The 14,464-nt window shown below is 44.0% G+C and overlaps 1 protein-coding gene across 4 annotated transcripts in view; it reads left to right on the top strand.

Moving 5' to 3' along the window:
- SCAF8 (SR-related CTD associated factor 8) overlaps positions 1–14,464 on the top strand; it is a 438,319-nt gene that overhangs the window by 152,024 nt on the left and 271,831 nt on the right. For all 4 annotated transcript variants that reach the window (XR_012318088.1, XM_073672436.1, XM_073672438.1 and 1 more), the window contains 7 exons: positions 6,263–6,372; positions 6,846–7,039; positions 8,109–8,209; positions 9,990–10,103; positions 11,744–11,900; positions 13,002–13,156; positions 13,363–13,507. Coding sequence is in view for 3 of the 4 variants with exons in the window: in XM_073672436.1 (XP_073528537.1) it covers positions 6,263–6,372; positions 6,846–7,039; positions 8,109–8,209; positions 9,990–10,103; positions 11,744–11,900; positions 13,002–13,156; positions 13,363–13,507 (976 nt within the window). In the remaining variant the exon portion in view is untranslated. The remainder of the gene's footprint in view (positions 1–6,262; positions 6,373–6,845; positions 7,040–8,108; positions 8,210–9,989; positions 10,104–11,743; positions 11,901–13,001; positions 13,157–13,362; positions 13,508–14,464) is intronic.

Genomic DNA, 14,464 nt, shown 5'->3' with positions numbered 1-14,464 from the left:
CCGGTCTCCCATACTGTTCGTGCGTATGCAGTGACTGCAATGGCTGCCAAAAATTTGGAGGTGCTCCAATGCCCCTTGCAAGAGACGTAGAGGAGGGCCTCATGAAAGAAAATTTCCCATTATTAGGAAGTGGGTCTCCCATACTGTTATTGCCTATGCAGTGAATACAACGGCTGCCAAAGATTTGGAGGCACTCCAATGCCCCTTGCAAGAGACGTAGAGGTCGGAGGGCCTCATGAAAAAAATATTCATATTTTTAGGAAGTGGGTCTCCCAAACTGTTTGCCTATTCAGTGAATGCAGCAGCTGCCAAAAATTTGGAGGAACTCCAATGCCCCTTGCAAGAGACGTAGAGGTCAGAGGACCTCATGAAAAAAATGTTCCATTATTAGGAAGTGGGTCTCCCATACTGTTTGCCTATGCAGTGAATGCAATGGCTGCCAAAAATTTGGAGGCACTCCAATGCCCTTTGCAAGAGACGTAGATATGGTGATATGGTAGATAAGGTGGTGGAGAATGAGGAGGAGGACAGGAGCAAATAGACAAAATCAGGAAACGCATACTGATGTCTGGGTGTGAAAACAGAGGTGCATGGGAATAGAGTTAGACCTCCAAAAAAAGACACTGTATTTGAGTTTATGTTCCGCTGCTGTCATTCGGTGGTGTTGAGAAGTCTGGCCCAATCCAGCCCTTGTTCATTTTTATAAGAGTCAGCCTGTCAGCATTTTCAGTTGACAGGCGGATGGATGCGCCTTTCAGTTATAATTCCCCCGGCGGTACTAAAAACCTGCTCTGACAAAACGCTAGCGGCAGGGCAGGCCAGGACCTCCAAGGCATAGATAGACAGTTCATGCCATGTGTCCAGCTTGGATACCCAATAATTATAAGGCACAGAGGAATCACGGAGGACGTTGGTACGGTCAGCAAGGTATTCCTTCAGCATCTTCACAAACTTTTCCCACCTTGTGAGACTACCCCACGCATCAGGGCTTGTGCGATGGTAGGGTCTGAGAAAACTGTCCCATAACTTTGACAGTGTTCCCCTGCCTCTGCTGGATTGCATTTGTGTCTCTCTCGCCTGTACTCCTTGGTTGTCCAACGAAGTGTGACCTCTGCTGCCAGCGTTTTCAGATGGGAATTTTTTTAATAATTCCGCAAAAAGGGCCTTCTGGTACTGCCCCATTTTAGCAGACCTGTCCGTCGCCGGAGTAAGAGATAGAAAGTTCTCCTTGTAGCTTGGGTCTAAAAGTGTCACCAACAAGTAATGACACTCACCCAAAATTTGGAGAACGCGAGGGTCACGGGAAATGCAGCGTAACATAAACTCAGCCATGTGTGCCAGACTGCTAACAGGCAAGACTTCCATGTCCTCACCAAGAGGACGATTGACCATGCTCTTCTCCTCATCCTCCTCCCTGTCGTCAGGCCATCTACGCTGAACAGACGGTATGACAGTTGTGCAGGTAGTACTGTCTATAGCGCAGGAAACTAGCTCCTGTTCTTCCTTCCCCTCCTCTTCCTCATTGTCACCCAATCCACATTGGGATGAGATGATACTGGGCTGTATGGAGTCACCCTGTATGGTTCCTTGCTCCATCTCATCGTGCTCCGCCTGCAATGCATCCTCTTTAATTGTGAGCAGCGAGCTTTTCAGAAGACAAAGAAGCGGGATGGTGATGCTAATTATGGCGTCGTCGCCACTCACCATCTTGGTGGAGTCTTCAAAGTTTAGGAGGATGGCACAGATGTCTGACATCCATGCCCACTCCTGAGGTCTTATGTGTGGAGGCTGACCTGAATATCGACGGCCGTGTTGATTCTGGTAGTCAACAATTGCCCTCTGCTACTCACAAATCCTTCCCAACATCTGCAACATTGAGTTCCAACGCGTGGGGACATCGCACACCAGTCGGTGAGCTGGAAGCTGGAAACGCTGCTGAAGCATGGCAAAGGCGGCGGAAGCTGTAGTTGACTTTCTAAATTGGGCACACGCGGCGTACTTTTACAGGCAGATCCGGGTAGGTTTTGAGAAACCGCTGAAATACGACGTTAAGCACATGGGCCAGGCATGGTACGTGTGTGAGCTCGCCTCGCTTCAGAGCCGCCACCAGGTTCCGGCCATTGTCACACACGACCATGCCTGGCTGTAGGTTCAGCGGTGTCAGCCACAGATCTGCCCGCTCTTTCAGAGCTGTCCACAACTCTTCAGCGGTGTGCGATTTGTCACCTAAGTATATTAGCTTCAGCACAGCCTGTTGCCACTTGGCCGAGGCAGTGCTGCAGTGCTTCCAGCTTGTGACTGATGTAGTCATTTCAGTGATGGATGCTGAATAGGAGGAGGAGGAGGTGCATTAGCTGCAGAATGTGGGGGCAACCCTGATTGACCCAGGGCCCGCACAACAGCAGAAGAAGCAGTGGTGTCACCCGCAGACACTGTTTCTGGACTCTGGCGTTTGGCCCACCTAGTTGGGTGCCTTGCAGTCATGTGTCTGATCATGCTGGTGGTGGTCAGACTGGTAGTTTTGCTACCTCTGCTGATGCTGGCCTGGCAGATGGTGCAAATGGCCTTTTTGGGGTTATCTGCAGTCTTTAAAAAAGTACCAGACTCGGGAAGACCTAATAGTTGTACTGGCAACTTCCTTTGTGTTGGTGTTATGGGGATCGCTTGCCCGCCTTGTGTCTGCGGCCACCACACTACTTCTTCCTGCCTGTTGTGGTGCTACGCCTCCCTCCCCCTATGTGCTGCTGTTCTCACTCTGCATGTCCCCCTGCCAGGTTGGGTCAGTGACTGTATCGTCCACCACCTCGTCTTCCACTTCCTCACCTTTGTCCTACTCCTGACTTTCTGGCAATTGTATCTCGTCATCATCCACCTCTTGCGACAGTAATTGCACTTTCCCACCGTTGCCTTCGTGTGACCATTGCTGCTCAAATATTTGGGCATCGCTACGCGCATTCTCCTCTTGCCCCGCTTGAAGCTGGCCAGGCGATAGGCCCGAATCTATAAATGGAAAAGTGAACAGCTCTTTGGAGTAGATCAGTAGTCTCCGGGCACTCGGCATGGTGGGAGGAAGGAGGATCAGGTGAGGAATATGCGTTTCAGACTCACGGCTACTGAGACTTGACCGTGTGGAAGATAGGGGGGTGGTGGCGGCGGCAAAGTGACTGGGAGCATTATCTACTATCCAACCAACAACCTTTTGACACTGCTGTGTGTTCAATAGTGGTGTTCTGCGGTCCCCTAGTAATTGGGACAGGAAGGTCGAGCGACAAGATATGGGTGTTTGTTGTCGCAGAATTTCAGCTTGCCTCTGCATGCACCATCACGTCAACTTCCCCTTCCATTGCCACGCACGTTGCCCATTTTAAATGGAGGACAATATTTTCCACGTTCACTAGAAATGGCTGAATTTGGACCGCAGTTATATGTGATACGTCTGATGGACAACCACGGTTTTAAATAGCGGCCCTGTAATTTACTATTCTTTACAGCGAGCACATGTGAATAGCTTCAGTGACACACTGCAACAAATTGTAAATGGAGGACAGAAATGGCTGAATTTGGATCTCAGTTATATGTGATACACGTCTGACGGACAACCACAGTTTTAAATAGCGGGCTTGTAGTTTACTATTCTTCACAGCAACCACGTGTGAATAGCTTCACTGACATATTGCAACAAACTGTAAATGGAGGTCAATATTTTCCACGTTCTCTACAAATTTCTGTATTTTTATCGCTGTAATATGGAAAAGATCTGGCTGTATTCTGCACTGCTAACAAGCAAATGGAGCAGAAAAATTGTGTACTCTGGATTGCTTTTTAAGCATTTTGGATTAAGATCCAAAAAAAAATTAGTTCTGGCCCCTGATATCTGGGGCTATGTCTACAAATATCTGTAACAGGAACAGACAGAACATGCAATGGACCCTCCTGTGCTGCATATACAGTCATGGCCAAAAGTATTGAGAATGAGACAAATAGTAATTTTTCCAAAATTTACTGCTTCATTTTTTGTAATGGCAATTTGCATATACTCCTGAATGTCAAAGAGTGATCAGCTTAACAGCAATTACTGTACTTGCAAAGTCAATATTTGCCCGGAAAATGAACTTTAACCCCCAAAACACATTTCAACATCATTGCAGTCCTGCCTTAAAAGGAGCAGCTAACATCGTTGTAGTGATTGATCCATTAACACAGGTGTGGGTGTTGAGGAGGACAGGGCTGGCGATCAATCAGTCATGATTAAGTAAGAGTGACATCACTGGACACTTTAAAAGGAGGCTGGTTCTTGGTATCATTGTTTCTCTTCAGTTAACCATGGTTATCTCTAAAGAAACACGTGCAGCCATCAGTGCACTGCACAAAAATGGCCTAACAGGGAAGAGTATCGCAGCTACAAAGATTGCACCTCAGTCAACAATCTGTCGCATCATCAAGAACTTCAAGGAGAGAGCTTCCATTGTTGTCAAAAAGGCTCCAGGGCGCCCAAGAAAGACCAGCAAGCGCCAGGACCGTATCTTAAAACTGTTTCAGCTGCGGGATCGGACTACCAGCAGTGCCGAGCTTGCTCAGGAATGGCAGCAGGCTGGTGTGAGGGCTTCTGCACGCACTGTAAGGCGGAGACTCTTTGAGCAAGGGCTGGTTTCAAGGAGGGCAGCAAAGAAGCCACTTCTCTCCAGAAAAAACATCAGGGACCGACTGATATTCTGCAAAAGGTACAGGGAGTGGACTGCTGAGGACTGGGGCAAAGTCATTTTCTCTGATGAATCCCCTTTTCGATTGTTTGGGACATCTGGAAAACAGCTTATTCGGAGAAGAAGAGGTGAGCGCTACCACCAGTCTTGTCTCATGCCAACTGTAAAGCATCCTGAAACCATTCATGTGTGGGGTTGCTTCTCAGCCAAGGGAATCGGCTCACTCACAGTCTTGCCTAAAAACACAGCCATGAATAAAGAATGGTACCAGAATGTCCTCCAAGAGCAACTTCTCCCAACCGTCCAAGAGCAGTTTGGCGCCCAACAATGCCTTTTCCAGCATGATGGAGCACCTTGCCATAAAGCAAAGGTGATAACTAAATGGCTCATGGAACAAAACATAGAGATTTTGGGTCCATGGCCTGGAAACTCCCCAGATCTTAATCCCATTGAGAACTTGTGGTCAATCATCAAGAGACGGGTGGACAAACAAAAACCAACAAATTCTGGCAAAATGCAAGCATTGATTATGCAAGAATGGACTGCTATCAGTCAGCATTTGGTCCAAAAGTTGATTGAGAGCATGCCAGGGAGAATTACAGAGGTCTTGAAGAAGAAGGTGCAACACTGCAAATATTGACTTAACTCATTCTAACTGTCAATATAACCTATTGGTACTCATAATATGATTGCAATTATATTTCTGTATGTGATATAAACATCAGACAAACACTAATAAAAACCAGAGGCCAGCAGATCATGTGAAAATTTAATTTTGGTGTCATTCTCAAAACTTTTGGCCATGACTGTACTGCCACAAACCCTGCCTGCCTTGCTTTTTAAGCAAATAATCAGGATTAAGATAAAAAAAAAAATTAGCCCTGGCCCCTGATATCTGGGGCTATATCTACAAATATCTGTAACAGCAGCAGAAAACAGAACGTGCAATCGACCCTCTTGTGCTGTATACACTGTCTGCGACAAACCCTGCCTGCCTAACTCCTGCTATCACCACTGAATATATGCAACTGGATTAGTCCTCAGAAGGACTGTGAGTTCAGATGGATATATATATGTTGTGGAATACCTACACTAACTAATAAACAAGCAAATCTCTCTCTCCGTCACTCAGCAGCATCTCTCCCTACTCTGCCTGTTTCAGGAGTAGACTGTGATGAGCCTAGCGTCACCGGGTCTTAGACCTGATGACGTTATGCGGCCAGCTAATCACTGTAATGCCACAACCAACATGGCTACAGCATTACAGTGCGTGACAATCAATCCCTGCATGTCCATTTGCTCTCTAAAGAGCTCCAAACATGCAGGGCAGGGACCGAGCTCCCACCTAAGCATGCAGGAAATACTCGCCGAGCTTGTCGAGCACCGTGATGCTCGGGCGAGTACCGAGTAGTGGCGAGCTCGTTTGCTCCTCACTACTTATCTTTTACTACTTGCTTAATCTTTATTACCAAACAACCTCACTTTTAAATCACTGATCTCTGTGGATGATAAGCGTTGCTGTAAGGAAATGTTAATTTGAGACTTTTCTGTTCTGTTAACAGGATATGGATATTGAAGAAATGCAAGATGTAATAGAAGAGATGTTTGAAAAGGAAGAGAAGAAAATGATTAAAGATGACAAGATGAGGGCCCGTTCCAAATCACGATCTAGGTGAAACATAATGACATTTCTTTCTTTACAAGACGTTTAGTTCATTAATTTAGCATTCTGTAGGGGTTGTAGAGTGAATGAGACTATAGTCACATAATGTGTCACCGGCATCCAGAATATACACTGTTTGCGCAAAAAAGAACATATACAAGTGCTAAACAAGTAATAGCACGTGGCCCGTGACCACCTTCTTCATCACCAGTTCACATTTCTTTACGAGCGCACAGCGGATTAAACAGATCCAGCAAGGGGATTACAAATTATGAATACTCTTTATTAGTAACTCACATAACACTGAATGTTACGGCAGAAGTTTCTCTACTGTTAGTGTCACTACTACTCTGTGAAATACTCCAGCATCCATTCAGAAATTGGAAAACAAGATTCTACAATGTATACCAGCTTGCACAGCAGTAAATTATTACTTTTTTCCCATTTATTATAAACTTGTCTCAATTTTTATATTTGCCAAGATCACCTAGAAAAAGACGTTCTAGATCTCGTTCCGGATCGAGGAAGCGCAAACATAGAAAACGTTCTCGGTCAAGGTCAAGGGAAAGAAAGCATAAGACTTCCAGGTCATACTCAAGTGAGAGAAGAGCACGGGATAGAGAGAAAGAAAGACTGAAAAAAGGGCTGCCTCCTATTCAATCCAAGACGCTGAGTGGTATGTCCAAAAGTTAGTTTTAGAATTAGGGCTATGTGCCCACGATGCAGAAATGCTCTGGATTTTTCCTGAGCGTTTCTACATCTGCCTGGCAGAAAAAAACACATGTGGATTGTACATGCGGATTGTACATGTGGATTGTACATGCGGATTGTACATGTGGATTGTACATGCGGATTGTACATGTGGATTGTACATGTGGATTGTACATGTGGATTGTACATGCGGATTGTACATGCGGATTGTACATGCGGATTGTACATGCTTTTTTCCTGCCAGGGACATGCGGATGTGAAGCGTTCTTCACTGGCATTTCCACATGTGGGTTGACAAGCGCTTTCCAGGCGATTTTAGCATCACTTGGAAAGTGCTTGTCAACTTGGTCACACTATATAAATCCATGCAAACGGCATGGATTTATATAGTGTGACTGTAAAGAATGGTTAAAAATAAAAACATAAATCTATACTTACCTTCCGATGGCCCCCGCAGTCTTGCTTCGCTCCGTCCTGGCTGCCGGCAAATCGCGGTACACTGAAGGACCTGCCGTCACATGACTATGACGTCAGCGCAGGTCCTTCAGTCCACCGCGATCTGCCGGCAAGGGAGGAAGAGCCCAGCAGGGGCCATCAGAAGGTAAATATAACATTTATTTTTTATTTCATTCTTTTTTTCACAGGTTCTATGGTACCCGTGTCCGGAGGAGAGTCTCCTGTCCTCTAGACCCGGGTACCAGCCGCACATTGAAACGCGTGGAATGTGCATCTACTTATGCAGTGATGCATAATCCATGCGTTTCAGTGCAAGTCAATGGTAGCGAAAACGCAGCACTTCCGTAAAATAATTGGTAGTGCTGCGTTTTTTTCCGCAATGATAATCCGCAATGGATTATCATTGGGGAACATCACAGGCCTTCTACCATGTGTTTTTTAAGCGTTTCTGCAGCGTTTTTGCCGCTGCGGAAACGCTTAAAAACGCATCGTGGGCACACAGCCTTACACAGGAACTTGTCAACGTCATTTTTTAAAAGTTTTAAAAACATCTTATTTTCTTGATTCTTTATTTTCAGTGTGCAGCACAACATTATGGGTGGGACAAGTTGACAAAAAGGCAACTCAGCAAGATCTAACCAACGTATTTGAAGAGTTTGGACAGATTGAATCTATCAATGTAAGTGGACACTAAATTTGTTCTGCAACTGAAAATCCGGTAATGTATAAGCAAGTACCAGAATACAACAGCGTAGACACAGGTGGAACAAAAGTATATTTCTTTTATTTAACAACTAATATTAATTGTAAAACACGTATTATATGGTAACAATTTCTTTACAACATTTGACAGTAAAATAAGCAGGAAATCACATAACAGAATAAATTATCAGAATACACTAGAATTCAGGGGCTGGAATGATCTACTGAAGGGAAGGGGTACTAGATTGTCATTAACTATACTTGGCTAGGGGCAGTCTTTTAAAGCTTTTGCAAAACTCTGTTCCTATCTCAACTCACTGCCCGTTTCCCCCGTAACTCTCTATCCATTTTTGCGATGCCGCTCTGGCGTCTGCTGGTCCCCGTATGACTACCGTCTTTCCCTCTATCTGTGCCCGGTACCATATGTCTCTGTCAGAGGTAATGGCCCATCTCGCACGTCCTTCCTGGTCGCCGACCCGACTGTGAATCTCCGATCTGACAACTCCGGAGCTTCTGTGACGTCCTGTCACTGGCGCACACATCTGAGAATCGTGTCGCTGCAACCTGTTCCCGTTCTGTCGACCGACGTCACCTGGGTGAGGAACCTTGACTGGCGTCGCTTGGGTCTTTAGGCTTGACCGTCGACCTCTGGGCTGGGAACCTTGACTGGCATCGCTTGGGTCTTCGGGGCTTGACCGTCGACGTTTGGGCGGGAAACCTTGACTGGCATCGCTCGGGTCTTTGGGGCTTGACCGTCAACGTCTGGGCGGGGCGGATACTCCATGGCTATGGAGTCGGTAAGCCAAACCTCCGACTCCTCAATTTCCATAACTCCGACTCCCTCATACATGGCTCATGTTTAAGTGATAAATTTACTGTAGCACAGATTAATCTCAGCTAAAAGTCTACACCCTTAGATCAGGGATAGGACAGACATTTATAGGACATTTCATAACTTTCCCAAATTCTTATGAAAAAATATTCCCCACAAACTGCATTGAACTACTGTACCCAATGTATTATATATTTTAGGAGTTGGTCCATTTTATACTGACTCCGACTCCACAGCCCAGGGATACGCGGCATCTTTCTTCCTGACAGGAGCTCCGGACGCTGCTGTTGCTCCTCCCGCCTCTCTCTTCGGCGTCAGAATCACCTCAGAACTTGCACACGCGCTGTTTTTCTCCTCAGCTCCCTGACTAAGTCCTCCCCTCTGCCACGTCTCCATGCTGCTCTGGTTCCAGTGTCTTGTCTCCTTATAAATATATGATTTACATTACACACTGACAATGTAGCACATACAGTATGAGAAAGGAATATTTGCATTTTAGACCTTAAACACTTAAATAACATTTTATGGATTTTTTATCTAAATAGGTTCAAAAGTGTACATAGATTTAAAGGGGTTGTCCACCACTTCCATATTGATGAACTAACAATTGAATAGGAGCTGAGCTGCAGATCTTGGCTGCAGCCACTAAATGGGGTACAGAGCTGTACTGTTTTGCTCCAAACACTGTTCAGATCTAGTGACTGTTAACAGCTCATCAGTGGAGGTGTTAGTGTAGGACCACCATTGATTTGATGTTGCAGAACTATGTCCTTGATATAAGGGTAGTGAATAACCTTAAGATATATACATCACTCTAACCTGATATGTGCGACATTATAGAACAAGACCATTTATGTGTCTGATACTGCAATCAGATATACATATTTTTTTAAAATTACATTTAACCATTAATTTTCCTCAACAGATGATTCCTCCCCGGGGTTGTGCATACGTTTGCATGGTTCACAGGCAAGATGCTTATCGAGCTCTTCAGAAGCTAAGTTCAGGATCTTGTAAGATTGGATCCAAAATTATCAAGGTAGATATTTAGCATTTCTATTATCCTATCAAAGTTTTATTATTTACAGTAATACAGTTTTCCCAAAATAATAAAATAGGTTTTTAGTTCAACTGTCAATTGGAAATGTTAAAAGTTTTACATTGGGATTCTGAAATATTGGACACCAATCAATTCTAAATATGCTCCTTATTATTGCCCTGGCCAATAGAAAAGTTGTCATCCATGTAAAATTACTTTAAGATTTATACAAATTTATATACTGCTGAAATCATTTCAACTCCTTAACTGCCTGTGTTGTATATTTTTGTCATCGGTTTCTGTGGGCTGTATGAAGCTGGCTCAGGGGCTGAGCCTGTTCATACCAAGCAGATGGCAGCTGTGTTACAGCTCTGATCTAAATGACACCATTGCCTGTACATGTGCGCGTCGTTCCCCCGCTGCACCATCATAACGGGAAACTGATGGGCCTGCTGAAGGCCCACAAAACTGCCATCTTAGTCCTGTGAAGCTCTGCCACCACTATTTCATTATATACTATAGTACAATAGTTTTTTAGTATATATAGTACAAGCAATCAAATGATCGCTGATTCAATAAAGAAATAAACAAATGTTAAACATAATTGATATTGTGTCCAATCTACATGTAAAAGTAAGTAAAGCATATGTAAAACCTTAAGGCTATGTGCACACTATGTGGATTTGGTGTGTTTTTTGTGCGTTTTTTTTCCGTGCGGAAATGCAGCAGAAACGCATTGCACATCTTATCTCATGACTTCCTATGACATTTTGCAAGTTCTGTGCACATGTTCAGGATTTTTTCTGCGTGCATTTTAGGTGCGGAAAAAAACGCAGCATGACCATTTCTTCTGCGTTGCCTATACAATGCATTGGAAAAACGCATGGCAAATCCGCAAGTAAAAACACTTCAAAAGCGCGTGTAAAATCCGCATGCGTTTTTTTTGCCAAGGACATGCGGAAATGCTCCGGAAAATATCTGCTTCATTTCTGCATCGTGGGCACATAGCCTAAAAAGAAAAAAACAAAATACCAGACTTCTGAAAACATACTGTAAAAAGCAATCAAGATTTCATATGTACCCCAAAATTGTATCAATCAAAACTACAGCTCAGCTTGCAAAATACAAGCCCTCAACCAGGACAGAAATATTAAAGTTATGGCTCTCAGAAAATGGAGACACAAACCATTTTTTCACAAGTTTTTTTACCCATTGAAATATATATAAAAAAACGTTATCAGTTTGGTATTGCTTTAATCGTTCTGACCTGGAGAATCATATTGCAAGGTACTTTTTTCCTTTGTACCACAGATTAAACACCGTAAAAAAACAACAGTGACATAGTTCTGTTTTTTCACCATCTCACTCCACTTTTTTTCCCGTTTTTCAGTTTTTTTTATGGTAAAATAGATGGTGTCTTTAAAATCTACAACTAGCCCTGCAAAAAATAAGCCTTTATGGTTATGTGGATGAAAAAGTAACAAAAGTTATGGCTCTTGGAACAAAGGAAGAAAAAATGAAAGCATAAAAATAAAAAAATATCTGCGTCAATAAGGGGTTAAGTACTGTAATTGTTTTTGAACGTTTTGACATAAATGTACTGGTTTTTTTTTACATTATCAATTGTGTCATTATCCTAGATTGCCTGGGCTTTAAATAAAGGTGTGAAAACAGAGTACAAGCAGTTCTGGGATGTTGATCTTGGTGTCACATATATACCTTGGGAGAAAGTCAAGTTGGATGACTTAGATGACTTTGCAGAAGGAGGAATGATTGATCAGGAGACTGTCAATAATGGTAAAACTAAGTATTTAAAATAGTTTTTCTTTTTTTGTATAGTGAATTTGTTGAAGGGTTATTCCCATGTTCTTTTATATCTAAGACGGAAATAACTGGGTTTAGGTGCTGACCATTAGGCCATGTGCCCACGTAGCGTTTTTGTAGCGTTTTTATGGCCGCGAAAACGCTTGTAAAACCGTCTGCCATGCAAAACAATGTGAATTCGGATGTGCTGTGCACATGCTGCACTAATTTGCGCGCTGAACTCGCATTGCGTTGCAAAACGCAGCATGACCATTTCTACCGCGATTACGCTGTAAATTTGCGGCCATTGAGGAACATTGAAACGCAGCAAACCCACAGGCATATGTGGATTTGCTGCGTTTCAATTAAATTTGCGAATTTGCAGCGTAATCGCGGTCCGTGTGGTACCCAGGATGAAGAGGCGACTACAACTCCTCTTCATCCCGGCTACCACGGGGTGAAAAAAGAAATAAAAAAGTTAAAAATAAAAAAAACTGTATACTCACCTCTCTGGTCTGCTCCTGGTGACGTCCTCTCTCCTCGGAGTCCTGCAGTGTACTTGCAGGACCTGCGGTGACATCATTTAGTCAGCTGATGGTCACGCGACCATCACCTGACCGCTGACGTCAGCGGTCGCTTGACCATCAGCTGACTAAATGACGTCACCGCAGGTCCTGCAAGTACACTGCAGGACTCCGAGGAGAGAGGACGCCGTCGGGAGGATACTGGAGAGGTGAGTATACAGGCTTTTTTGATTTTTAACGTTTTAATTCTTTTTTTTTTTTTTTTTTTTTACTATAGATGCAGCATTTAAAGCATCTAAGTTGGTCACACAATATAAATCCATGCCGGTTGCATGGATTTATATTGTGTGACCAACTTGTCAAGCACTTTCCAAGTGATGCTCAAAATTGCTTGGAAAAGTGCTGGAAAAAACGCATGACTAAAGACACAAGGTCGTGATTAGGAGGACAATAGAAAGGCAAACAAAGTTTTTGCTAACAGGAGGTTTCAGCAGGCTCCGGTTTGGAAGAAAGTATATGTGCATGTGTTAAAGGGAATCTTTGTTAACCTCATCCTTTATGTCCATTGTAGATTGGCAGACACAGAGAAACACAGAGCCAGTTGCATTAAAAGAGCCTGCACCCGCTCCTGTACCTACTACCACTGTGCAGAGTCCGATTGTCCCCAAAACGTCAATAATAACAACACAGACTGAAGTTTATAACCCACCGGTTGCAATGCTTCAGGTAAGTAGAACAAATGGTACCTTGCTCATTTACTACTTCTGCGTTGTGTCTCCCTGACACATTACAATCAATGTGCATGTTAGTTCTGCAGTTCCTATACGTAACAAATAGCCAATGAATAATATTGCTCACTTCTGGCACAATTCACATTAGCATGCTTTTACAGATTGTAACTTTTTTCTCCCTATTAAATATATTGTGAACAGATTCCTGTAACACCAACTGTGCCAGCTGTAAGTTTGGTACCACCAACGTTTCCTGTGTCAATGTCGGTGCCGCCACCGGGCTATACTGCTCTTCCCCCTCCTCCATTCATGCGTACAGCTTTTAACCCTTCACATCCGCCTCCAGGTAAGCATACAGTAAAGGCTTAAGGCTGTGTGCCCATGATGCAGAAATGCTGCAAATTTTTTCTGCATCTCCCTGGCAGGAAAAACGCATGCGGATTTTACATGTGTTTTTCCTGCCAGGTAGAAGCGTTTGTCAAGCGTTTTTGCATGCATTTCTGCATGTGGGTTATCAAGTTCTTTTCCAAGCGATTTTACTTGATCACACTTTATAAATACATGAAACCGGCATGGATAGTGTGACCAAGGTAATAGTTAAAAAAAGAATAAAAATGGTAAAAAATAAAAAAAACATTATACTCACCTTCTGATGGCCCGCGGTCTTCTCTCCGGTGTGTCCAGTCTCTTGTACGGCTCGCGGTGGTGTAAAAGGACCTTCCATGACGTCATTTAGTCATGTGACAGGTCACGCGACCGCCGATGTCAGCGGTCGCGTGACCTGTCACTCGACTAAATGACCTAATGGAAGGTCCTTTTACACCATCGCGAGCCACCGGGGAGCCAGGACGCACCGGAGAGAAGACCGGGGGACATCGGAAGGTGAATATAATGTATATTTTTTATTTTAAATTCTTTTTTTTAACAGGTACTACGGTACCCCGGTCTGGAGGAGAGTCTCCTCTTCTCCAGACCCGGGTACCATCCGCACATTGAATCGCCTAATATCCGCATGTGCACATGTAGTCATGCTGATATTATGCGTTTCAATGCAAGTCAATGGCTGCAATTACGCTGCGTGTCCGCAAAATTAATGGACATGCTGCGGATTTTTCCGCAATGATAATCCGCAGCGGGAATTTCCGCATGTGCACAGCTCATGCGGATCATTATTGGGGATCATGGGGCACGTATTACCAAGCGTTTTTTAAGCGTTTTCGCTGCGGAAATTCTGCTGCAAAAATGCTTGAAAAACGCATAGTGGGCACGCAGCCTAAATGAAATGTTTGTACTGTAGCATCTG

Source organism: Phyllobates terribilis, unplaced genomic scaffold (assembly GCF_046119375.1).
Source record: "Phyllobates terribilis strain yellow unplaced genomic scaffold, ASM4611937v1 Scaffold_3__8_contigs__length_932513732, whole genome shotgun sequence".
Lineage (NCBI taxonomy): Eukaryota > Metazoa > Chordata > Amphibia > Anura > Dendrobatidae > Phyllobates > Phyllobates terribilis.
Note: the sequence above shows the minus strand (reverse complement) of the source record. Positions and strands in the feature narration are given on the sequence as shown.